Here is a 26314-nt window from a genome sequence, read left to right on the forward strand (position 1 = left end):
GTGTCAACACACACCACCTTCAGCAGCGAAGTGCCTCTTGGATCTGTTTCCATGCAGGCTGCATTCCCATCGCTCCCACTCCACACCTGGAAGGGCAGTGTAAGCCATTAGCAATTAAGTGCCACGAGGTATTGCATTAATGCACAGCCACAGCCCCTGACGTGTTGGATGAGCCAGCTGCCCTCACCTCAGCTGATGGGCACGATAGAGGAGAACAGCGGCACGCAGGCAGCACCACGACCTGTGTGGTTTTGAAGGAGTTCTCATAACCAGATTCTGGAACAGGATAATCCAGGCAGTCCTGTCCTGGTTGCTCCACAGCACCTTTCGCATGCACAGCACTTTGCAAGCGCCCAAAATCCCTGTCTGCACCTCTGTAGACTGGCTCTGCTCCTGGTAACATCAGCAGCTCAGCACACAACTGAGTGACTGCCTTCCTGCAGCTCCCTTTGCAGCTGACTGATTTTGCCACCCCTGCCACAGCAGCTCCCAGCAGAGGTGTGCAGTGGGAGGCAGGTGAGCAGCCTGGAGGAGCACAAGACTCCACTCAGATTAGGAGCAACAATGCACATCTTGTTTCTGAAGAAATAGAAAATATTATCCTGTCTCCAGGTGCCACCAGAACCAAGGCAGGGGTTCGTTTAGGTGGGATCAAGACAGCTGGCACCTGGAGCTGGAGGGGGTTGTGCCACTACAGCTGCCCCAGGGGTCAAGAGCCAAGGGTGGAGGAGCAGGCTGGTTCTCCCAAACAAGGGCCCCTTTCCAACAGATGACAGAAAAAGGGAGCAGAGGCTGTCACAGAACCAGAGAATCATGGAATGGTTTAAATTGGAAGGGATCTTAAAGCTCATCCCGTCCCACCCCCTGCCATAGGCAGGGACACCTTCCATTAAACCAGGTTGCTCCAAGCCCCGTCCAACCTGGATCTGGACCAGGGATGGGGCAGCAACAGTTTCTCTGGGCGGGTGTAAATTGAAACAAGAGGGGTTCGACCTTGGGGTCAGGAGGCCGGAAAAGCAGCTGGGCTGGAGCCCAGGCAGGCTGTGCCCTCTCCTCCCTCCAACGCTCTCAGCTCCCGACCAGTAACACCCTGAGAAACCTGCTTTGAGCAGGAGGTTGGACCAGAAACCTCCTGAGCTCCCGTCCTACCTGAATTACCTGATGGATCTATGACTCCAGGCTGGGACCTGGCTGCAATCCACCACACAATCCTTTCCCTGAAATGCAGGGCAGCACCTCCCACACGCAGCCTCTGGATCTCCGAGCTGCTGCACGCTCCAAAAGCAAGCGCTTGACCAAGTCCAGAACGTGCTTTGCAGCGCTCACGGAACAGCCTCGTGTGTCCACGCCTCACCTGGCCTCAATGAACACCTCTCCTGACAAACAAGAACCTTTCCACGGATTTGGGGGGATCTGCTCAAACCAGGACCAGTCTGTGGCAGCAGGCTGTGCTGGGATGGGACACTCTGCTCCCTGCACAGACTCTGCTCTGACTGCCAGGGCCCAGCTTAACCCCGGCACGCAGACACCCACTCCAAAACCACATGGGCTGTCACGGAACAGCCTGGGCTGCTCTGCCTCTCCACATGGCTTCTTTCCATATCCCAAAACGCTGCTGGCCATGTGCAGGCACGGAAGCCACAGAGTGGTCTTGGCTGTTTGGTGGTGCCGTGAGTGCCACGGGAGAGTCACCAGGCTGAGCTGGGATGGGCCACACTGCGACCCCAGCACCCCCCGAGGGACCTGCTCAGAACCAGCCAACTCTCGTCAAGCTGGCAGCAAGGTTTGCAAGCGCATTCCAAAATAAAAACTAACAACAATGAGTTTTCTGCAAACCCTCAGAATCCCTTCCAGAGGTGAGGAAGCCTTTGGCACAGCAGGAGCAAACACGGGGAACAGGGGCCACACTCCTCCGCTCACACGAAACGTGCAATTCTCTACCAGACCCAGGAGTGGCTGCCAAGGAGTCGCAGGACTCCAACAGTCCTGGAAATCTACAACGTATTTTCTTCCACTGCTCTTTTTGCCATGTTTTCCTTTCAGCACAGCACAGCAGCATGTTTGTGCTGGCCAAGCCTACCCTCCTCCTCTCCACCGCACCTCCGAGCAATCCAAGCACAGGAGATACAGTATTACCTCAAATATTTAACCAAGGGATTAAAGGATTCTCCTGGCAGGAGGCAGGAGCTGCCCCACGGATACAGCTCCCACGCCGGCTGGCAGGCGCTGCATGACAGCGGCTCCGCAGCGAGCAATCAGCAATCTGCCCAGGGCTACCAGAGCTCGCCACGAGTTCCTCTGCTTTTTGGCCAATATTCCTGCTCACCGGCTCCCGGCCGTCCATCGCCTCCATCCACAGCCTCCGGTCCTCCTCCGAAAGTGCCTGCATGGTGATGACGCCGGGCCTGCCGAGAGAAAGGGGACGCCGTAAATGAACTGCAAAGGTGGCAAAGATAAATCTTCCATGAGAGGAAGAGGGAAGGAGGACAAGCTCCTTCCTAGCCAAGCCCCAGCACAAGGGACTGAGCCCAGCCTGACCCCTCCATGGACATCCCTGCAGGTCCTGACCAGGATCAGCAAGCGAGCAGAGGACATCTCCAACAATCCCCCACCTTTCTGGTGGTTTTGTGCAAGAGCTGGGTGCCAAATTCCTCTTCTGGCCCTCAGCCAGCCAGCTCACCTGCACTGGGCTAAGCACGTCCGTGCAACAGCAGGGGAAGGCAAGGAAGGTAGCCAAGGAAGGTAGCCAAGGAAGGTAGCCAAGGAAGGTAGCCAAGGAAGCAGGAGCCCCACACATCCCAGCCCCCCATGTCTCACCACTACCCCAAGCACTGGCTCATGGAGGAGACCTTCTGCTGTGCGAAGCAGTTCATCCCTGAGGTGTCTGTGCCCTCATGGCTGTGCAAGTCCCCTGGCCCTGTCCATGCCCTGCTGTAAGAACAGCAGTGGCAGTGACACAATGCTGGTCCGTGTCCCTCTCCAGCAACCTCACAGGGTCCCAGGGGTGCTGGTCCTGCCCCCAGCACTGTCACACACACAACAGCCCTGAGCTCCCTGTCAATCCAGCCTCCAACAACAGCCCTGTGACTGCTAATTTACTGTAATGAGAAGGGGAAAGGACAGGCCCAGGTGCTGCACACACAGCACAGGAGCCAGGGGACAGCACTGGCACCGCCCTCGCCCAAGGGCCAACGCCATCTCCGTGCTCCTCAGTGGACGCTACGTGCGCTCCTGGACCACCCTTGCCATGCAAGGAGTCAAACCTCAATTACCTGCTCTGTTAAGCATGACCAGCGAGGTGAGGATGGATTTGACAAGACAGAGTGTTTGCACAGCCTCAGGTGCAGGGGGACACAGCGGGTGGGAGCTGTGATCCCACACCAGGGGCTGGCATCTCACTGCACCACGATTTCCATCTCCACATCCCGGTTCACCCCGCAGCCTGGATCCCGACACACATAGCTGGCTAACCCTGCACCTCCACAGCCCTGTGCCTTTGGGCTGGCTCTGCAGCTCCCAGGGGGTGGCCACATCCCCTCCCACCGCTGCTCCTGGAGCCAGGCAGAGCCCCCGGGCTGTCAGACAGCGAGACCTGTCCGTGTGTCTGCTCTGGTGCTGCTGCTCCCTCCCAGCTGTTTCCAGACGCATCGGCGGAGCACAGCGGCGATTCCCGCCGGAGCACGGCCAGCACATTCCCTGGCAACCGGGAGACACAGGGGGGCTGCTGGTGCTCTCTTCCCGTGGGGTTTCACACACGGGAACTGTGCCAGCACAGAACCTCTGATGCTGCTCTTCCCACGCCCAGCAGCGCGGGGCTCTGGAACGGCACAGGAGTCAGGAACACTGCTCCGAGCACCGGGCTGCCGGGACACGCGGTGGGAAGGGGGTTAAACCTCGGGAGCTGCCAACCGCCCGCAGAGTGCTCCACAGAGCACGTAGGCTCTGCTCGGTACTCGGTCCTCAAAACCTGATAAAGCCTGGGAGAGGGGTGACTTCTAACTTGAACTTCCCAAGGGTGGTTCAGCAGGAAAACGTGAGCTGCACCAACACTGCAGATACCCTTTGGTCCTTGATAAGAGCCTGTAAGAAAAGTAAACTTCAGCAGGGGCTCTCAAGAGGTGGGTTTGGCCCATCTTCTGCTGCTTTGTGGCACGCACAGGCCAGGAACTGAGGATTAACCTTTCTCCCTAACTCCACTCCCCATCCAACCAGCCCAGCTTTCAGCAGACGCACAGCAGCTCAGCACCATCCCACCAGTGGAAGCCGTGCCCAGGTCCAAAAACCAGACATAATGAGCTTGATCTCTGCTAATCCCATTGGTGAGTCAGTCAATACTCACCAGCTTAGTGGTTTGGAAGTTTACTCACTTAGGAGGGAAGAGGAAACCACTTAACCATCGTCCCATCTGAGAGGGAAAACGCTCCACATCCAACAGCAAATATGTCCAAAACACTGCACAAAGCTCCTTGTTGTGCAGGTACAAAGTGACTTGAGAGCAGTCCCTGGTACCTGGGGAGCTGCAGTGGCTGCTTAAGCCAGGGCTTAGGTCTGAGTTTAAGCCAAGCTGCTGCTGAAGGCACTGACAGCCCGGTCAGAAAGCCCTGGAAGGGCTCTAGCTCAGCTAGGGACACACAGGAAAGGAAATACTGGGATTTCTGTCTCTTTAGCCAAGACATTAGAACAGAGAAATTCAAACCCTCCATTCATGGTATGTTGAACACTGGACTCCCAGCAAAGCACGGTCCCAGAGTGGCAGGGCTGGTATCTGGAGTGCCAGGTTCCCTCAGCACAGGGCAAAGAGGTGATAACAGCAAATGTTTGTTCTGCCTCTGGGCAGATAACAACTCCTCGGGCTTCACTTCAAAGTCAAACTTCTTTAACAGCATGATGGGAGGGGCTGCAAAACTGAATCAAACCCAATTTCCATTGCAAATAGCTCTGCGTTTCCTCCCCCAGTGTTTATTTGCCAGGGCACCCATTGCATCACTTTCCTGAGCAGAACCATCTTCCTGGCTGTGATAAATTTAAAATGCACCCACACATTACGCCTCATTCATTATGGATGTGGCCGATGCCCACGGGGCTCCTGTGCTCACAGCCAGGTCGGATGGCTGGCACTGGAACAGCCTCCTGCCAACGCTGCCAGCACCAGCTCTGCTGGAAACACTGCCTGCAAACAGCACCATCCCCCGAGCCTCCTCCAGGATCACCCCCTTCCACAGCGTGCTCCTTACTGGGGTTATCTCCATTATCCAGCCCCGGCAAAGACCCTGCTCTGACGTCCTTTCCCAAAAGATAAACCAAACAGATCTGTCCTTGTCCCCTCACCCAACAAATGACCCCGAACACTGGGGGTCATTTATACAGGTAATTATTTACAATGTACAGTAAATACAGATTTAGCTGTGGGGCAGCTCCCACCTCCTCCCAATGTGGGATGCACCTGGACCCATGTGGAACCAGTGCACCCCAGCCAGCCACGGCCGTGACATTGGGACAGCAGGACACCCTCCTGGATCTGCCATCAAGGATGCATAAACCTGTGGCAAACAAGACCAAGGACCTGCTGATTCACTCCTGGGTGCTGCATCCCACATTTCCACCTGCAGGCACCAAATCCCTTTGCCTTTTTCTGGGACATAAGGAGGGGAAAGGGACATTTTGGGATCAGAAGAAATCCATTTCTAAATGGAGTGAGTGTAGGAGGCTGAGATCAGAGCAGAACATGGCAAACACTTAATAAGAAAGAATATTTTCAATGTGCTACAATCTAAAAATGGAAGATTTTTCCATACGAGACCACACAGGAAATTTGAATTTTCTCAATATCTCAGCTTTTGTGACAAATGGCCTGGCCTTAAGGAGCTGTGACTAAGCACACTGAGAAAATGAGAAACTGCAATAGCTTTTCCTTCTTCCAGGAAAACAAACAAATAAGGAAAGCAATAGAAACAGATAAGAACTTCCAACTGCTGTAGCAGCTTATCACAGCGAGACAATCTAAACTGCTGATGCAAACAACCAGAGTGTGTTAATAACAGGGGCTGAGTGCACAGAGGTGTTCCCAGTCCCAACCTGAGCAGAGCAGTGCAGCCCAGACAGGACCCCACAGCCATGGGCCAGGCACCAGCAGCCAGATGTGGCCCCAAAATGTCGATGAGCAAAGATGGAATTAAGGGGGACACTGACCCTGAACTCAGAAAGTCTCGGTATCCCCTTAGAGCTCAGAGCACCACCAGCACAGCCACCAGCATGTCCTGCAGGGCTCCTCATCCCTGCCTGTGACAACCCATCCCTCGCCCCCCTGTGACAACCCCCGAGGCTTTGTTTTAAAGGTCGCTGGAAAGGCGACACCGGCAGAGGAACGGGTACAGGTTGAACTGCACTGAGAGGTGCTGCCAGGCACGGGGACACCGGCAGAGGTGGGGTCACCTGGCACAGGGGAGCAGGTCCTGCCCCAGTCAGAGCCCTGGGTCTGTCAAGAGCATTCCCAGAGCAAGGCCAACAGCCTTCCTAGGGAAAGCCATCAGCTCACGGCAGCGCTCGGCAGGTGCCTGGCAGCTCCCCCACGCCGACCACCCAGCCACTGTGCCAACTCTTCCAGGAAGAATTCCTTCACAGAAAGGGTGCTCAGGCATTGAAGGGGCTGCCCAGGGAGGTTTGGAGTGCCCATCCCTGGAGGTGCCCAAGGAAGGGCTGGAGGTGGCACTCAGTGCTCCGGGCTGGGGACAAGGTGGGGATGGGGCACAGCTTGGACTCGATGGTGTTGGGGGTCTTTTTTCACCTCAGTGCCTCTGGGATTCTGGTTCTACAATCTCACTGTGCACCAGGTGTGTGCCAGTCATCCTGGGGGCACCCAGGCAGAATCCAGGGTAGTGGTGGTACCTGCAGAGTTCACTGCCCTCGTGACCCACCGAGAGGCTGAACCCTGCATCTGAAAACCCCCTACTCCCCTAAAAGCCAGCTGGCACTTAGCAGCACTTCGCTTCTGGCCCAGAGCAATGACCTACATCGTCCTAAATGACACAGCCTTTGTCATCAGCCAAATGAGATACTCCTCCTCTGGCTCATTTGGTAAGACACTGGCTGTCATCCCTGTTCACCTTGTTTATCAACCTGACTTAACGTGCAGAGACGACAAACAAGTTTAGCTAATGATAAAAGAGCATTAACAGTAAAACACAGTATCCATCCCACTGGGGTGTATTTTCAGCCAGACCCTAGAACACCATTCTGGGGTTAATTTTGCTGTAACAAAGCAATACAATAGTTCTAACTTGCTACATTGAACATCAGAACTATTTTCAAATGCCAAGGCCAGGTTAGACAGGGCTCAGAGCAACCTGGTCTAGTGGAAGGTGTCCCTGCCCGGAATGAGATGAGCTTTAGGGTCCAACAGAAACTATTCTGGGATCCTGTGACAAGGAAGCAATGCTGTAATAACAGATCAGGCTCCAGATTTTCAGCTCGGTTGCTCTGAATCATCCTTACAGGAGAAAAACCCACTTTTTTTCCCACCTAAGAAGGAACAGCTCTTAGCTGGCGCTATTTAGGGTGTTATTGCTGAGCTCCCGCCCTGCACCCCGTGCTGTCTGAGCCCCCAAAATGCAACGCTGACAAAAGCCCATTTCTGAGCGATGGCAGCGCTGGGAAGCACCGGCCGAGGCTGCCACCTCCAGGCTGTCCCGGGAGCTGTGGAACAGCCCAAGCCCTGAGAGCCCGGCAAGGCGAAGGGGATGTCCAGCACACCCTGGCACTGACAGCGGGACCTGATGCCCTGACGGTGCCCAGATCCTCCCCAGGAAGAGGGAGACAGGCTGGGCACATCACAGTCTCTTTCAGCCGTGGCAAAAGCTGCTGTTTTCTCTTCCTCTTAAGTTTATCTTCAGAATACCCAGTATTTTAGACATCTAATGACAAATTCTGATACCAAGAGAATGCAGAGCTGCCTGTATATTGGGAGAAAACAGCCTTTTCCTTCAGGTGTGTCCTGCTCTCCTGCCCTCTTGGACAGAGGCAAATCCCTGCAGCAGGAACACGCCCATGAAAGGAGAAATTCCTCAGGTTTCCCCTTCCTGTGCTACTCCCCTGCCATGATTTACATGGAGCACGCAGATTTCTGGAGCAGCTCTTGATCCCATGCCTGGCAGGCTCCAAACATCAAGGGAAGCTTCAGCTACCTCTGAACACACTGAAGAAAATTATTGTGGCTCCATTCTCCTTCTCTCACTCTTAGTTTGATTTTCACATTATAAAAAAATATCCTCAGGGCACAGCAAAAAAAAATTCCCGTGTCAGCAGAAATACTGCAGCTTTCTGGAGAAAAGCACAGCTCCAGAGAGTGGGAGGCAGCCCCAGGTTATCTCATCCCTCAGCCAACACAGGCAGAGTTCCATCACCCCAACCCCTCCCTGCCATGGGCTGGCACTGAAACGCTGCCGAAGCACAGGCTGGACAGGGAGAGGCACCACGGGTCATTCCAGCATTGTTCAACACCCAGATTTTAATGGACTGGGGTTCTTCTGAGACCTCCTGGGAATTCCTGCAGAGGAGAGGACAGCTGGACCACGGACAGGCACACAACTGGGAGAACACACTGAGTGCCTTTGGAGCAGGCTTTTTGAACCACGTGAACTTCCCGCAGCGAGGGAGATCCGAGGCAGTGACTAATTCCTTTTGGAATAGCAACGCCAGCCTGGCTTTCCTGTTTATGTGTGTGTGCCATGCATGATGCTGACTGATGTGGTAACAGCTCTCACTCCTGGGTGCCACAGATTGAATCCACATGTACCTCTGGTCCAGCTGCTGTGTGGTAAGTCACAGCAGAAGTGTTTTACTTCTGCAGGAAAAATGAGTGAAAGTGCCTGGAGGCACGAGCCAGAGGTCCATTATCACCCATCCACAGTGAACCAGCAACTGCCAGTCCAGCAGAAAAGCTGACACTATTCCAACAGATACCCAGTGCTGGAAAGAGGCAGCACATCCCTGCTAAACACCCATAGAGCACCTTTCCCAGGCTGATGACTGCTCACCTTGTGTGGCCAGAGGCTGCAGAAGTGCTAAAGAACCCTTAAAGTCAGAGAAACTTGAGTCAGAGAGACTTGTAAACCAAAGTACCAGCTCAGTACGCAGAGAGCACCTGGCTGGGAGAGGTGTGATTCCATGGACTAATGCTTTCCACTCACAGAGCGTGTGAGTAAAGGAGAGGAACACGGAAACTGCACAGGAACTGTCCCAAAGCCAGTGCAGGAGCACAGCCCTTCCCCAAACACAGTCACCACAGCCCCAGGAGCTTCCTGTCAGCACTCACCGATCCACAGCCTCCACATCAAAGCAGAACCTCTTCTCAATGGAGTCTGTCTTCCGCCGTGTGCAGGATTTCAGGGTGACAGCTTCATCTTCCCCCTGAGCAGAGACAAAATCACAGCTGAGGCCAAGAACAGAGACCTGCCCCCAGCACCCACTGCTGGCAATGAGCGGGTTCAAACCTGGGGGGATCTGGCAACATCACCCTGCTAAAAACATCTGTTTATACCTCTGACATGAGGACTTGTCTTTTCACCCTTGTTTAGGCCAAAACCTTCCAGGAGGAGCCTTCCCTTCAGGATGCCCATGATTCAATCTGTGCATTAAGCACCCCACAACCCATTCTTCATGTGGGCAGGGAGTGCTGGACCACAACTTTTGGGCAAAGTTAGCTTTGTTTTCCATTGCTGAACAACACTCCATAGACCTGCTGGCAGTTTGCACTCCACGCTGCGTTTTTGGCAGCACTGTGCACACGAGGACTCTTAACAGGAGCAAACATGTCTTAAAATGTTTATTAGATAACAAAGCAACGACAAAACCATTCTCCCATCCAGAGAATGCCTCTCTGCATCCAAGTTGTACTGGATTTCCACAGGGCTGAGCAGCAATCCAGCAGGATCTGTGAGCATTGCTGTCCTCTGCTGGAGGAAAACCTGCCTCAGCCCCTGCCAGCACAGACACTTCTCCGGCAACTGTGAAATTCCACTGATGACTTAAGAGAAAATGAATTCTGAAGGAGTTCCTGGAGACAGACACTTTTCTGGGCTCTCTGTGCTGTTCCTGATGACACCCTGGCTGACCACCCTGTTCCCTGACATCACCATTTTTCCAGGAAACATATTTAGAATCACTTAGATTGGAAAAGACCTCTAAGATCACAGAGTCCAAAAGTTCCCCAGAACAGCCAAGCCCACCACTAATCCACGTCCTCACGTGCCACAACCACATGTCCATTAAACCCCTACAGGGAGGTGTAAATTCTAAATTTACTGGTTCTCAGCCATAAACTCCTCTCCACTGCCACCATCATTCAGCTCCAGACAACCAAAGCACTCCCTAACACACAGTCCTGGTCATCCCACCGTGTCCCCATGATGGCAGTGTTTTTCCTGCTGCACGGTGGCTTCCAGCCCCTCCTGCTTGTTGCCCATATCGCAGGCACTGCTGTAGATGCTCTCCTGTTGGGTCTCTGAGCCTGCCACATTTTGGGGGAGAAGCCCCAATTCCTACCTGACTGTTCTCGTGTGCTTCCATGGTTTCTAACTCACCAATAACCCTCGTGTCCCAGACAAGGGGCCCAGCACAGACCCAGCAAGACAGACCTGAGAGCTCCCTGCAGGGCTTCTCCCCAGGGTTTGGCAGTGGCCACCTGCCCCTGGTGCTCCCCAGCCTGGCCCGCTGCCGGCACAAGGCTGCTCCCACTCTGCCCAGCTCTCTGTCCAGAATTCAGGGAATGCCCCTGCTCCGAACCCACCAATACCCAGCTCTGGCCACAGCCCAAGGCCACGAGGGGCTGATACCACCACAAGTGATGGGTCTCCTCGTGCAGCACCTTGGCACCTGCTCCAGCCAGACCCCAAAATTCCCAGCAGTGCAGCCCCAAGCCCCCAGGCTGCTCCACGCTGAGATGTCCATGGCAGTCACCACCGACCAACCCTGGCCAGAGCTGCCCCAGCACAGGCAGCGTTTCATGCCAGGGTGGTGCAAGCCACAGGTGCAAGCACAGCCCTGGAGAGGGGCTCAGGATGCTGCCAGCAGCTCCCACCCTCCTGGATGCGGAGAGAGCCCTGAAATGGGAAGGGACCAGATGAAACCCAGCACAGCCGCTGATGATTACAGGGCTGGGGTATGTTAATGCTGAGCTATAATGAAGATGCTCCAAGGCAAGAGGAAATTAATTTTAGAAGCTTTCCTGCCCACAGCTGGCTCCCTGTGCCAGCAGGAAGCCGTGTGGGAGCCTGTCCAGCTGCCCCAGGCACTCCTCAGCAAGGGGATTGTGTTTGCAAACCGTCCCAGCTGGGAGCACTGGAGGGGTCTATTGTTCCTGCTGTACAGAGGAGCAAAGCCAGCCCTGGACACAGCCCTGGGAGCACTGGGGACACAGCCCGTGCTGGCTCCCCACACCCCCCCAGGGCCAAGGGGAGCTCCAGGCTCTCCTGTGGCTCTGTCCAAAACAAAACAACTTCATTGGCTGAGTCACAGGATCATCAGAGACCCACAGAATGGTTTGGGTGGAAAGGGCACTTAGAGCTCATCTTACTCCACTCTCCTGCCATGGGCAAGGGCACTTCCACTCGACCAGGTTGCTCCAAGCCCTGTCCAACCCTGCCTTGGACAAGTCACAGGCATTAGGGAAGGAGCAAAATAATGAACAGGTTCTCTTGTCCATGCCTTGGAGCAGGAACAAGGGACTGGGGAGCAGGCACCCATGGAGCTGGAGCGTGGTGGGGGCAGGTGGCTGGCAAAGATCTGCGGGCTCTGAGGGTCTCCTGTCTTTTTCTTCTCAAAGCAGGTGCCAAGTTCATTCCCCGTGTGGCAGCCACTCAGCCTGGAATGAATGTGACCCACTTCACTGCATGTGTGTCACCTTGCCAAAAAGGTGACACAGTTTGAGCCCCGGGAGAGCCTGCAGCCAGCAGTGCCACGTGCTCCCTGGCAGGACACAGTGCTGCTCCTGCCAGCACTCACCCCTTTTCCTCCTGACTTCTGGTCAAAGGGCACCATCGTGATGCGCTTGGATTCCCGCTGGTAGGTGCAGTAATGCTTCACCCAGGAGGTCCCAAAGTGACCTGCAGAGCAAACACAGGGTTCACGCCCAGAACAGTTCCAGTGCCCTCACATTAGAGCCCGCTATGTGTAACCATCACTTCACATGCCAGACTCCTGTACCTGAAAGAGTTTTATGAGGCACTGGCAGTGATTCTCCCGGCTGCCACATTCCCCCCCCCAATACCCCACTCACTGGGCCCATCCCTGTCTTCCAGGGATTCTGCACCTGCTGAATCAGCCTTTGTGTCCCTGTCCTGACAAAGCCCTTCCCCAGGTTCCCCGCCCCGCATTCCCCACCCCGACACCTACGCTTCTCCTGCACGTAGAGATACCCCTCCATCGTGTAAGGGCTGATGTTCTTGTGCTCGTGAGGATTCTCCTTCATCTTCTTCATCAAAGCTTCAACCTCTGACCTCGTTCCTTCAAAGCGGTTTCTTGTCTGCAAATTAAAACAGGAATGTCTTCTCCAGTGCAGGGACCTGTGCCTGGCTCTGCAGCACGTGGGGTGGGGCTGGGTGGGAAATGGGGCTGGGGAGCCCAGGGGCAGCCACAGGGCACCTTTGCTTCCTGGGCCTGAATTTAAGCTAAAGGAAAAATATTACAACGACTGGAAATGCCTTCCAGTACTTTAAAAGGGCTTACAAAAAGAGGGAGAGTGATTTTTTTACACGAGTAGATAGTGATAGGACAAGGAGAATGGATTTAAACTAGAAGAGGAGAGATTTAGATTGGCTATTAGGAAGAAATTCTTCCCTGTGAAGGTGGGGATGCCCTGGCAGTGCCCAAGGCCAGGTTGGAAGGGGCTTGGATCAGCCTGGGACAGTGGAAGGTGTCCCTGCCCATGGCAGGGGGTGGAATGAGATGCTCTTTAAGGTCCCTTCCAACCCAAACTGTGCTTCTGTGATTAAAATACACCACCAGGTGAATTGGCTCTGCCAGACACTGACACGGACAGGCACCAGGCATGGGGACACCTCGGGCACGGGGACACCCCAGGCACACTCACGTTCTGGATGCTGATTGTCAGCTCTGTCTTGAAATCGCTGAAGTCCTTAGCGAGCTCGTAGCCGTGGTGGTAGAATGTGAACAGCCCCTGCAGAAAGGCCAGCAGCTGCATTGGGAAAAAGTAAATGGAGATGGTCAGAAGAGACCCAGAGCTGCTCCCAGAGCCGCCACTGCCGAGGGGAAGGGGCTCCGCAGCCCCCAGGGGTGGAGGGGCTCCCTCGTGGGCCCTGGGAAGATGCCCTGCTCCTCATTTCACAGCCAAGCCTCCTCTGAATGGATCTCAAAGTCAAGGCTGCTTCCTTCCCCTGGAGCCAAGGCAAGCCCCAGGACCCCCCACACCTCTGTCCCCCTCCCTGCATTCCCCAGGCCCGGGGTCACCAGGAGCAGAGCCAGGAGGTGTCAGGCAGAGCAGGCAGCACTCTGTGCCTCTCCCAGCTCCGAGTTATTCTTGGCTCAGCAGGAATCACCTTTACAAAGAGCTGGGAGGTCTGGCACTTCCCAGAACAGCTTTAAATGACTTAACACCTGAGCAAAGGCACATCTTAAAAACTTTTTTCCTTATTTCTGTCACTCCTGCACTCTCTTTCCTTTGTGAACGTTGGTTAAAATTTGGGGGGTTCCCCCCAATCAAGAGCAGTTTTCTTTTAATTGCACGGGCCCCTCAGCCCACCCTCCCTGATAGACAGTCCCCACAATAAAAAATCACATGTTGAAAGGTTTCCAGCACACACAGGGTCGCTGAGCCAATGGCTCTGTGCCCCGTGGCTCCCACAGAGCTTCCCCCTCTCAAACCCCCTCTGTGAGAGGGGCTGTGGGGTGAGGCTGGACCCCCCAGCCCCTCCACTGCCAGTGCCCCCCACGACCCCGTTTCACCACCCACCCCCAGTTTTGTGCAGGCTGAGGCAGATTGAGAGCTCACTTACAGGTTCCACAAACTCAAACATCTTCCTCTCCTGGACCTCCTGCACCTTGAAGACGTATTCCAGGGAGACCTCGTAGAAGTGCTGCCGAACCAGGTCCACCTGGCTGTCTGCCTGCAGGGGGGTTGGAGAGGAAACAGAGCTCAGGACTGACCAGAGAACACCTGGCTCTGATGGGAACACCCCCACCAGAGCAAACCCAGCTCCAGCCCCCAGCCCCAGCTGCACAGATGGCACAGCAATAAACATAAACCTGATCCACACGAGCACGCTCTTCCTTCAGCTGGGAAAAATGGGTTTGATGACTCATGTTCTCACCTCCCCAACAGCTGGGTAGAAAACATGCAGTAGAGGCGAGAAAAATGGAAATCACTATGAACTTGACAAGAAAAGGCAACTCTCCCCTCTCTGGAAAGCACTCCCCTCGCCAGGGGTGCCACATCCACCCTGATTCACAGCTCCACACTGAATCCTCTTTCAAAGACACCCCCTCCCTCGGTGGGGTCTGAGCCACACAAACCACGGACACTTCCCAGTGGCAGTGGGAACAGAAACCGGCACCTGAACTGGGAGCTGCTTCCAGCGGGCTCCAGGCTCCTCCTGCCCGCCGGCAGCGGCCCGAGCCAGGGCCCGGGTGGGAGATGCCACCAGATGGCACCAGCAGCCAGCGCTGCTCCAACGCACCCGCACAGCATCAGCATCCCGGCACATCCCGAACGGAATCCTGCACGGAATCCCGCACGGAATCCCGCACGGAATCCCGAACACGTCCCACCTGTATCCCACACGGCACCTCCAGGCAGCCCCACAGGGCCGTGCTCTGTCTGGGGCACAGGATCACCCCTCTAACAGCCACTGCTGCACCCTGACAGCCACGAGCAGATCCTTCCCTCCGCACTCAGAATTCCTTCCACTCCCGTGCCCCACATCAGCACCTCAAACACAGACTAAACCAAGGGCTCAGAGGGTCATTGAAAAGCCACCATCCCCCGGGACAGCAGGACGCTTCCACACAGGAAGTTATTTACAAACAAGGCTGGCTTGCAGGCTGGATTCTGAGCGCTCCTCAGCACTGATGTGCTGGAAGATGATCACCTGTGCCACAGCTATTTCTGCTCTCAAGTCCCCAGCTCTGCTGGGCACGGTCCCACCACCTGGGTACAGGAGCCCCGTGCCCACCAGTGCCCCCAGTAAGGGATCAGCAGCACACCAGCACCATGCCCAAAGGCAAGGACACACATCCTGCAGGACCAACCCAGCTCTGGGCCAGAACAGGGAATTCCAGACTTGAAAGAAGTGATTGAAAACTCTGCATCCTCATCCAGTAGGAGCACTTGTCACCACAGCTAACCACACCCCGAGTCACTGATGGCTCTTTAAGAGTTTAAGGCACTAAGCCTGATCCCTCCCCCCCTGGAGCACAAAGCAGAGCAGCCACTTGCAGAGGAGACCAGACATCCATGATTTGTGCTGCCACACGGGAAGCCTGCAGCAGAACCAGTTCCTTTCTCTTACACTCTTTAATTATAAACCCTCTCTCCTTTTTGATTGCTATCCATTTTGGGATCTCTCTGATTTACTCTCCAAAACAGCTCCGTCTCCTTTCGCTACAAGGAAAAGGGGAAAACCCGGCACCTGCACCCAGACCGAGGGAAAAAATGAGTTTACAACCAGGAGAACCTTTGTTATAGGCTGTGTGAGGCATTCAAAAAGCTCTCCACAGTCACAGCCAGACATGGAAACTCAGAAGTTGCTCTCACCTCCTGAAGCTGGGATTCTTTCTTCTTGGAAGACAAGTTCAAGTGCTTTTCTAGGACACCACAGTATTTCTCTGTCTCCTTGTCGTATTTCTTTTTAGCATCCTACAAAAGAGAACAGAAAGTGTGACACCGAACACAACGGCCCCAGAGCAGCTGTGACAGCACCCCTAAGGCACCGGGCAGGATGGCAGTCCCAGGGGGGAGCTAACACGAGACAGGACCTGGGGCAGCAGCTGGAAGCAGGTGAGGCTGCTTTTATCTGCCAGCATCAGGCAGCTGCAGGAAAACAGCTTACGCTGCCAAAACCCAAGGCATGAGGGAACCCCTCCTCTGTTCCTGGGGCCCAGTGCTTGGTAAAACATCCAGATCCAGGTCCAAAAACAACAGAGCGAGGAAAGTGCTTTCTAACCAGAACATGGTCACAACTCCACATCCCACCCCTGCCACCCCTTGCGAGAGCTTCTCCTCCGTGTCACACAGGACCATGACACAGACACTTGGCTGTTTGTGGCAGGAGCATTAAGGATGTCAACTTCACTTTCCTTTGCACCTCTCATCCCAGCCTGGCCACCCCAACATGCCAGGACCAAATCCATGCTGGCACCCGCTCATACCCAGGTCCGTTCCGGAGGGCTCCTCTCTGCCGGGCTGGGCACTGCTGCCATGCAAACACGGCCCCCGGCGCTGGCATGAGCTGCTTGCAGGCAGCAGCAGGTTGTTATAACAACAGGGGAGCCACAAACAGTGGTTTTCATTTCAGAACAAAAGCAGGAAAGAAAGGGGGGGTGGCCAGGCTGTCTCACAGCCGCCTTCAGCCTCACCGGTGGTTCCCCATCCTGCAGAAGCATCAGAGTTCCCGTGCAGCCCCCAGCGAGACTCTGGGGTAGGGAGCACATGCTGGGGGACTCAGGAAAACGTGAACCCCTCCAAGAAAATCCAAGTTCTTCCTTGGAGCAAGGAAAAAAGTTCACTTCAGCAGGCATGCAGTTTTTTGCCCTTGGCATTGGTTACTTGGTTGTGTGTGAACTCAGAACACTGAGGCACTTCCCAGGAGCTGGATCGTCCCCATGTCCATCCCACAGCAGCACACCGCCTCCTCCCATGCCTGAGCCCATCCTGCAGTGTGCCAGGTCCTGGCAGCTCCGGGGGGACAGTGGCTGGGTTACCTTGGCAGCCCCGATCTGCTCCTTGCGGAACTTCTCCAGCGGCGTGATCAGCACCTCGCTGGCGTTCTCGATCTGGGGGCAACGACAGGCACAGCTCACCTGTGCTGCTCCACAGCCTTTCCACAGAAACCTCCCACAGCCCCCAGACACTCACAGGCCTCACCCCTTGTCTCTGCAAACCTGTGACCCCCCCCAGCACCAACCACTCTCCAGCAGCAAGACTCCATTCCTGATGCTTGTCAGGGGTTTCCCCGCCAAGCCCACCCCCTCCTCCCTCTGCCCTCCCCTGCAGCTCCACTGCAGGCGAGGGAAGGAGCACTGGGGCTGGCAGCCACTGTCACCACGGTGCCCAGGGTGCCACCACCCCCTGCTCCCAGGACAGATGGGGCCGTACCATGCGCATCCGCTCGTCCTCCAGGTTCCGCAGCACCGTGGCGAACTCCTGCAGAGACTTGGCTGGAAGGGACGCAGTCAGCATTTAACATTCCATTTTTAAAGAAAGAAACTGAACAGAGGGGTTTTGTCTGTCTGTGTTTTGGGGTGGGGGGGGTTGGGTTGGGGTTTTTTTATTATCTTTGCTCTCTACCTAGAAAGGTTCCGGCTGCCTACAGAAGCGGCTGGCAGCAGACCATCCCCAGGACCAGGCTTCCTCCTCCAGAGAGCAACATTCTCAGCCCAAACGTGCCCCACCCAACAGTCAGTCATCAACCAGCCCCACAGCGCAGCACGGGCCTCCAGCCATGCCCAGCCCACGAGGGGCAGCTCCCCAGCACGGGCACAGCACCAGGGAGACCTGGGTGAGGAGCTATTTCTGTTGAGAGACTGGGCACAAATAAACAAGCAAAGTTAAATCAGGGCTAAAGCTCCTTTGCTCTCCGGGCTCCAGACGATGTGCACAATAAGCTCTAAAAGTTCAGCTGGGGCAGGAGCAGGATGAGAGAGGGAAGAGGCTGAAGCTGCCGCCCTGTGCCAGGAGAAGCTCTGCGGCAGAGCCAGGCTCAGCTCAGGGAGCGTTGCCAGGCTCGGCACTGCTGATTCCCTCTAGCACAGGATCCTGTGCTCTGGCAGCGAGGCTGCTGCTCCTCTGCTTCAGAGCACAGCCCCTTGCTGTGTACCAAAACCACAGCCACCTGCAGATTCTCCTCTCCAGTGCAAAACATCCAGATAACTGAGGTGCTTTCAGACACAGGCAATCGTCTCCCTTCCTATCTGGCAAGGACAGACTTAGGCCGAGAAGCAACAGCTGATTCCCTGGGGAAGGCTTTATTGATGGTGCTTCCAGAGAGCACCCAGACACATTCCTGAGCCCCTTGGTGTCCCTGTGGTGTTTCCCCACCGTGGCCTGCTCAGGGCTCTAGGCTGTGGCTCCAGGAGCACCAGGACTCACCTATGCAGATCTCGTCATCCGTCTCAGCGTCGCCGATGCAGCGAAATTTAAACTCATTGAGGGAATCCGCGAACTTGCGCTTGGCAGCCGACAGGTCTGGGAGGGCAGGAGCAGGGAAAACAGGGATGTTACCAGTGGGAAACATCCCAACAGCAGGATGCAGGCAGACACATGATCCCAGCCAGGAAATACCCACAGAGGGGTCTGTGCAAGGGACCCCTGGCACCAGGGAAGCCCCAGAGCGCTGTCCTTCTGCATCCACCCCAGGGACAGGGCTCTGTGGGGTGCACCCCCCAAGATACCCTACAGGAGATGAAACCTCAAAATACCAAAAGAGCCACACAGAACTCAGACCTAGAGCCATGGGGCAGCAGCAAATGGTGACACACAGTGACACTGCCCCCCCAAGAGGTGGCACCTCTGCCATGCTCCTGTCCCGCTGAGGAAAGGCAGTAGCACAGAGGTTTATTGCTTCCCAAGCTGCAGATTCTCTCCGAGATCTGGATCCTATTAAGTTCTTACTCAGAGTGACCTGAGGGGATCCAGGACTGGCTTTTCAAACCAGCCCTGTTAGCCTGGCACACGCAGAGGGTCGCGGGCACCGCGAGGCCACCGGCTCCGAAGGCAGCGTGCGGCTGCCAGCACTGCCGGTGCGAGGAACACACGCTGTTCACTCCCCCGTGCATTTCTTCACTCAAAGCCCAAAATCCCATGGTTTTTTCCCTTTCCAAGCACCGGTGGAAAATGTGTGTGCACGCAAAGACCATTTCCTCCTCTCAGACACCAACAGCCAAGAGATAACCACACCAGAGTCCAAGTGTTTTGCTTTCCCCATGGGATAAGGGAGTTGGCAACTTTCTCCAAGCATTAAAGCTGTTTTCCCAGTATCGCTGCTGACAGCCCTGGGGTTAATCCTGCCCAGCTCAGTCCCGGCTGCCTTCGCACAACTGCTTCCTAAGGCAGCAGGAAATCACCCAGCCAAGGCAGGCAGGGAGAGGCAGATCCTCGGGAGCTTTCCCAGTGGAAAAGTACAGAGGGGGCTTCTTCAAGGAGAAGATTCACATGTAACAGGATTTGCACTTTGCTCCCTGGAGGATGGAACGAGCATGGCTTTTACACGCTTCCCCTGCCTGGAGCTGCCAGAAGTCTCCACTGGCACCTACAGAAGCAAGACACGTTTTTTGGGGAAAGTTCCCAGGTGCTCCTGGGCAGGGTTGAGCAGATGGACTCGGGAGGGTGGGAGGCTTGGCTCCAGCTCAGCACAGGGCTGAGTGAAGGGCTGCCCCATGCACCTCTCTCCCTGCTCCCTTCCACGAGCCCGTGCTGGTGTCAGCAGCGGAGCAGCCTCCTTCCCTCAGCAGAGCTTGCTGGAGCAGCCACAGGGCTCAGGGACTCTCAGCCAGTCCCTCCTGCCTCCCCTGGAACAACCTCGAGGATGACATTGATGACATGAGGAGCCATTTCCTGTCCCCCAGCCCCTGCTGACCCGCAGCCCCCCGAGCCCTTGGCCACATTCCATGTGCCACATCCCCAGCTGAACCAGGCCTGATGTGACACCCCTCGTGCCCACCACGGAGCTGGAGGCTGCTGCAGCCCAGGGGTGAACACCCAGGGGGAGCTGAGCTCCCCAGCCCGGGCAGGGTCACCCTCTCCAGGGCCATCCCTCCTGCTGCCAGTGAGGAGCGGGTCTGGGACCAGGCACAAGACAGAGCAAAGCCAAGAAGCCTTTGGAGCCAGCAGCACTGACAGCAATGCCCCACGGTGCTTATAAATAGGCAAGGGAGAGGGAGATAACTCCTGGAGTGACAGCAATAAAGGATAAAATTAGCAGCATGTTCAGTCAGAAAAGGAGAGAGGGACACCCTGTGGGGCCTCACTGTCCTCCCTGTTCACTGTCAGACCCACCCACACCCCAGCATCCCCTTTTCCTAAAAGCTGGAACCTCTGAACTACGTTGTGGGACAATACCCCTGCAGTGGAAGCAGGAAGGCACAGGGAGAGCAGGGCAGCCCCTCCACGGGCCAGCTCAGCTTCTGAGGATTCTCCTGCCCCAGGGCTGTGAACAAGCAAACACAAAATCCTACAAAGGCTCAACAGAATCTGCTGCTTCCTCTCACACACGAACAAAACCACCCAGACACTGCACATGAATCACACCAGGGCTGCACCAAGGGCCTGCAAGTTTTCCTTCCAAGTTCTCTGCTGGCTTGATCAGTCAACCACAGCATGAGGGAAAACCGCCACAAAAAGCCTGAAAAATCCTTCTGCCTGAGCAACACAACCAGCTCAGGCTGCAGTTCTCCTCCTCCTCATCATCACCTCCCATGGCTCCCTATTCCCATCTGGGCTGGTGGGGATGGGACAATCCCTTCAGGAAAGTCCCTTTGACAGAAAACCGGCACGCACAAGTCCGCCTGCACAGCTACAGCAACCAAGGACCTAAATAAAATGCCCTTTTAAAAGTGATGCCTCCTCCCCATCCACTGCATCCTCAACATCCAGCACAGGAACAGCAGGAAGGGAGACGGCTCCCAGCAGGACAGAGGGCAGCAGCCTTTCCTGGAAGCAGCCTTGGATAACCCCTCTGCCAGTCCCTCTGGATAACCCCTCCCACCCAGCCCAGGGGTCACCCCACTTTCCTCCTCCCTCTGCAGCCAGGGAGCCGGGCAACTGCTGGCTGAATTCCACCCCAGCCACACACCTCCAGCTCCAGGGCTTCCTCCAAACCTGGCTGAAGCGACACTTCTCCAGCCGCCAGGAATCCTGCAAAGGGTCAGCAGCAAGGGAACACCTCCCTGTGTCCCTCCTCCTCCTCAACTACTGAGAGTGCAGTCTTTCTGGGAAGTGGTTGCTTTTCACATAAAAAGCCTCTTCCAAAGGAATTTGGAACTACTGAAAAAGGCCACTTATAGAAGGAAGTGTCATGATTTCCCAAGCCTCCTCCACGAGTGCAGCACCCCGGGCACCATGGGGGTGGCCCCGTTCCAGCCAGGTCCGCAGTCAGCACCCCAGAAACAACGGGTAGGACACTGAGGGGAACCACAACACACCAAAGTGAGATGTCAGGAGGTCAGGTCAGCCATGGAAAAGGGAAACTGCTGGCTCAGAGGTGGGGGCTCTCCCCAGAGCTGACTCTGCAGCCAGTTTGCTACGTAAGCTGGAAAAAGCAAAACACTCTGGCTCAGCTGGACCCAGGGCAGGGGCAGAAGCAGCAGGATGGGTGGTTCAGGTTAAAGACCAACCTGCTGCTGAGTCTGGCCATGAAGGGTTAATGCTGCTACAAAGGGAGAGCAGAGGATGCTGCTGCAAAGCAAGCTCCGGGCTCTGCCAGAGGCTGTGCTCACACGGAGCGGGATTTCTACACTTCCTGCAGAGAAAACTGCTTAACAGCCTGTATTTAATGTTCAAGTGGACAACAGGAACTGAGACTCCTGCCCCTTCCTTCCCCCGCAGCAAAGAACAGCAGGCTCGGGCTGTCTGTCCCCTGCAATCCCCCGGACAGGGACAGGAGGGCAGTGCCAGTCCCCACCAGCAGCCCCTGCACCCCAAGCAGGGCTGCCCTGGGACACAGCCCCGAGAAGGCAGATCCGGGGGGTCACCCCTGCACAGCCCTCACTTGGCTGCAGGGAACAGGACACAGCACTCGGGCAGCACCTCCCCAGCCACGCAGCCAGCGGGGAACAGCCCCAGCGCCCACAGGGCCAGCCGGGATGGGTAATCCAGGGAGCAGCCGCTCTAATCAGCGGCCAAACCAGCCGGATTACAGCCTGCCAAGGGTGCTTAGAAAGCAGCAATATGGTGTCTGTCCCCACGGCCAGCAGCACAACAGCGCTTTGCGGGGTCACACAACACGCCTGCAGCTCAGGGACACCCCGGGAAGGGGGTTTGGGACAGGTTTTGGGAATGGCCAGCTGGACCTGGCCTATGGATGCATGTGAGCACTCTGCATGGGACACTCATCCAACCTGGCCCCGCACTTCGTGCAGGAATCCAGCAGCAAGAACCTCTTGCCTGAAAACAGCGTTTGCAGCTGCCAGGATGGAGTTTTACCTGCCCAGCCCCAGCCCTTGCACCACTGGGGTCAGCATCAAGCGTCAGGGAAGCATCAAGAAACGCTTCATTTGCTCCAGAAGGTTTAAATCCCCTCTCTGCGCTTCCCAGCAAGGTCAGCAAAGCCCTGCTCCCGTGAGGCACCGCGGTGCTCTGGGCCTGGCCCAGTCCCAGAGACACTTCCATCCAGAATTAGCACTGATTTGTTTATTAAACAACTTCTCCACCAGGTGGTTGGAGTTAATCAGTGATTGAGGATGGGACGGCAGCTGCTGGCAGGTTCCCCCTCTGAATCATCATGAGCAAATACACAAAACCAGATGGGCAGAGCCCACCCCACCTCCAGCACAGCTTCTGCCGTCATGTTCCACACAAAAGCCATGGAGAGGCTGCCACGGCTTGGCACACACTGGAGATGGAGGTTAGAGGGTGCCAAAGACAGCGAGGTGACCCCAAGGGCCATGGGCACAGTCCCTGCAGTCACCCCAGTCAGGACCCCCAAGGCAGGGAGAGCATCCCAGACCCCATTTTGGTGCCTCTTCCACACACACACAGCCTCCAGCCGAGCCTTGTCTCGGCAGCACACCCAGGGAGGCCACATCCCACCTCACCAAATCCCAAAACTTCATTGTTACCATGGAAAGTTTACAAACACACATTCCCTACAAACCACGCTTCAAGCGAAAAACCCAAAACTGCTCAGATGTGCTAAAGCACAAAAAACCCCAAGATGCCCCAAGACTGCAGGTCCAGGAGGTGCCACAGCTCCGGCTCAGCCTTGCCCTGCAGCCAGGGGAGCGCTGGGCACTGCTGCCAGCCGAGGCATCCCCTCCTGCCTGGATTCACACACCAGCGTGGCTCCGTACGGCAGCGCTTGCCACAGGGACAGAGAACCCTTTGTGGGCTGAATGGCACCATTGACCAGGCTCACGCAGCAGATCAGACTGGAGCAACACGCTGAAGACATGAATGATTTCCATGGTATTTTAAGAGATAAAGGTTCTGCGCTTCGTGAAAAACAAAGTTATCCCTTGGAAGGGCTGCCTGGCTGCACAGCTAAAATTATACCCGGCTGCCCACCAGCCCAGCACCCCGGCCACGTCATCGTGCCACCCCCAAATCAATAACGCTTGGAGGTATCTTGGGAGCTTTGCCAGGCCAGGACGCTTCTGCAAAGCTTCCCAAGATTCCTGATGGAAGGCACTGGGGATCCAAGGGAAATGAAGCCAGAAGGACCATCAGGGCCCAAGCTGCCAGTCTGGCGTGTCCAGTGTGACATCCTGCAGCAACACCAAGGCAAGAGGCCACTTCCTTTGACTCCCACTGCTCCAGCCACTCTCCTGTTTTCCCCTGGTTTGAGGAAGTTGATGGTCAATTGGAAGGAACCCTTGCCCTTCTGCCCCACTTCTCAACCTTGCATCAGCCCTGGACTTCCTCAGGCTCTGGAGCCCTGAGCCCAGCGCCGAGCCTGCTTTGCCACAGTGGCAAAGGTCTCACAGCCTCTCTCCATCCTTCCTGTTCAGCTTTCCTTAGCACTTGCCCATCAAATCATATTGCAATAAAGCCACTTTTGTGACTCAGATCTTTATCTCACAGTGGCTGAGACACTGCAGAAGCCCAGCTCATGTGAAGAGCTCTGCCTTTCCCCACACACAGTGTCACCAGGGTTGTGACTCTGGCAGGAGAGAAACTGGTCCAGGCAGCAGGGATGGGTTAACAATGCAGTTAATGAAGTGTCCCTCACTAAGGGTCCCACCTGAAGGGACTTCAGCACAATTAAACAATGACCTCTCTATCCCACCAGGAAAGGAAGACTTTGGAGACTCCCACCTGTCCCACATGGAAACCCTGGATGATGTTCTCCACTTGGCCAAACAGGATTTTTGGGCAGGAACCATTCGGAAGTGAAGTGCTCTGTCTTGTGCCCGGCACAGCCTGGCCCTGCCCCAGCTCTGCATTAATCAGGTTATTTTAATGAGCTGCAGCAGCTCTTGACTCACAGACCACCTGTGGGGAGAGTGGACAGAGCTGATGATGCGGGGTGGGGACGAAGGGCAGCGATGGCAGATGGAGTGACCGGAGCTCCGCGCGCTGCCTGCGAGTGCCGCCGCAGGTGCCGGGGCAGCCGAGCCCGCCCTGCCTGCAGCCAGGACACGGAGGAAACAAAACCCAGGAATGATGTAAACGATCCCCGGAAAGGCTTCCCATTCCTGGAGAGGCTGAGGACACAGATGTCTGCAGCTGCAGGGAGGCCTCCCTCCCAGCAAGGAGCAGTGGGGCTCAGGGAAACACGGGCCTGCCAGAGCCCTCCTGGCAGTGCTGGACACCACTACGTACCCCCAGGATGGTCCTGGAAGATAAAGGGCCCGAAGCCAGGTACCACCATCCTGGCAGGCAGCTTCCAGGCTGACCATCACCATGTAGAAAACCAGCACAACCCCCCAGCACTGAGCAGAGCCCTTGCTGCCCCCTGCCCAGGGGGCTTCTGGTGCTCTGCATGAACATGGCAACATCCCAGTCCTCCCACAGCCCCCAGAGCATCACTGCCCACAGCTCCTGGTGGGGCACAGCCCATCTGCCCCCCAGCACGAGGCAGCATTCCCCGGATGCCATCCCCACTCTCCTGCACTGGACACAGAGTGTTTCGCGCACTTAGCAGCAAAACAAAACGGGATTTCTCCACTTCCCCACCCAGCTCCCATGTCTGGCACTTCTCCCTGTGCTTATTTTTGTTCACATCCTGGTGTTGTTTTATGGCAGAAGCCCCCAGCCCGTCCAACCTGCAGCCACAGAGTTTGCTGGGCAGGCAGCCAGGCGTCGGAGAACGGGAGCTCAGGTGGGAGCAGGCAAGGTCTCCGAGTAAAACCAAATGTAAATATTCACCACTCCAGCACAGAGGAGGGATGCATCCAAACAGCAAACACAGGCAACAGCTTAAGTGCCTGGAAAACATCAGGGACATGGTAATGAAATGGAAAATTACTGCCCCGGCTGGCACTTCCACAGGCAGCCAACTGCACAAGCGAACAATGTGAGGATGCAGCAGTGAAAATCCCTGTGTCCCAACCAAGCCAGGGATTTGGGCACAGTGCTGGCTCAGAGAGAGAGAGATGTCAGACCAGCTGAGCACGGCTGTCCCACTGCATGGAGCTGCCTGACCTTCAAACCCCAATCCCTGACCGCTATTCCCAAAACAAGGATTTTGAACATCACATTTCCCCTCCACCTGCACACTGCCCCACTGCCACTGCTCCAGGCAGGTCATGTAAATGCCTCCAGCCTTACACCTGCGAGAAAAGAGCCTCCAAGGGCAGGATGGAAATGCCATGTTTTACTCACAGCTCCCCATTTCCCCCAGTTGCCTCACTGGGGAGTGCAGGTCAGCCCCTATTAGCCTAGCACTGCTCCGATAATTGTAATTTCTCCTCCCAGCCTTTTCCTCCAAGTGCCAGGGGAGGTTGGGCATCAGCAGGAATTTCTTCCTGGAAAGTCTGCTCAGGCATTGGAAGAAGCTGCCCAGGGAGGTTTGGGGTCCCCATCCCTGGAGGTGTCCAAGGAAGGGCTGGAGGTGGCACTCAGTGCTCTGGGCTGGGGACAAGATGGTGATGGGTCACAAGTTGGACTTGATAATCTTGGCAGTCATTTCCATCCTCAGTCATTGTGCAATTCTGTGATTCCTCTCCTCTCCAAACCCTGGCACGACCCACAGGAAGGCTGCAGATGACTTTACCCTTGTTACCACAATATTTCATCGACTGGAGCCTGGAATCACATTTCATTAGGACAGAATGCCCTGCCCGAGACAGCTAATCGATTTAGAGGACACTAATCCAGAAGAAATTTGCTCCTGACCCAGGCAATGCCCATTAGTGGAGCAGAAGGGGGTCTGGCAGGGAGGGGGGTCCCTGCACAGGGGGGCTGTGGTAGAGCCCCCACCAGACACCACTG

General features: G+C 55.8%; 1 protein-coding gene across 4 annotated transcripts in view; it reads right to left on the minus strand.

Annotated features, from left to right (window-relative positions):
- The window catches only part of ARHGAP26 (Rho GTPase activating protein 26), a 102523-nt gene that overhangs the window by 66449 nt on the left and 9760 nt on the right, over positions 1-26314 (minus strand). For all 4 annotated transcript variants that reach the window (XM_032124598.1, XM_032124597.1, XM_032124599.1 and 1 more), the window contains exons 2-11: positions 18317-18412; positions 17324-17385; positions 16930-17001; positions 15764-15865; positions 14007-14117; positions 13085-13189; positions 12388-12517; positions 11998-12098; positions 9311-9405; positions 2327-2405 (exon numbers count right to left, since the gene is read on the minus strand). In XM_032124598.1, coding sequence (XP_031980489.1) covers positions 2327-2405; positions 9311-9405; positions 11998-12098; positions 12388-12517; positions 13085-13189; positions 14007-14117; positions 15764-15865; positions 16930-17001; positions 17324-17385; positions 18317-18412 — 953 coding nt within the window. The remainder of the gene's footprint in view (positions 1-2326; positions 2406-9310; positions 9406-11997; positions 12099-12387; positions 12518-13084; positions 13190-14006; positions 14118-15763; positions 15866-16929; positions 17002-17323; positions 17386-18316; positions 18413-26314) is intronic.

The sequence above is a fragment of the Corvus moneduloides genome, chromosome 15 (genome assembly GCF_009650955.1).
Source record: "Corvus moneduloides isolate bCorMon1 chromosome 15, bCorMon1.pri, whole genome shotgun sequence".
Taxonomy (NCBI): domain Eukaryota; kingdom Metazoa; phylum Chordata; class Aves; order Passeriformes; family Corvidae; genus Corvus; species Corvus moneduloides.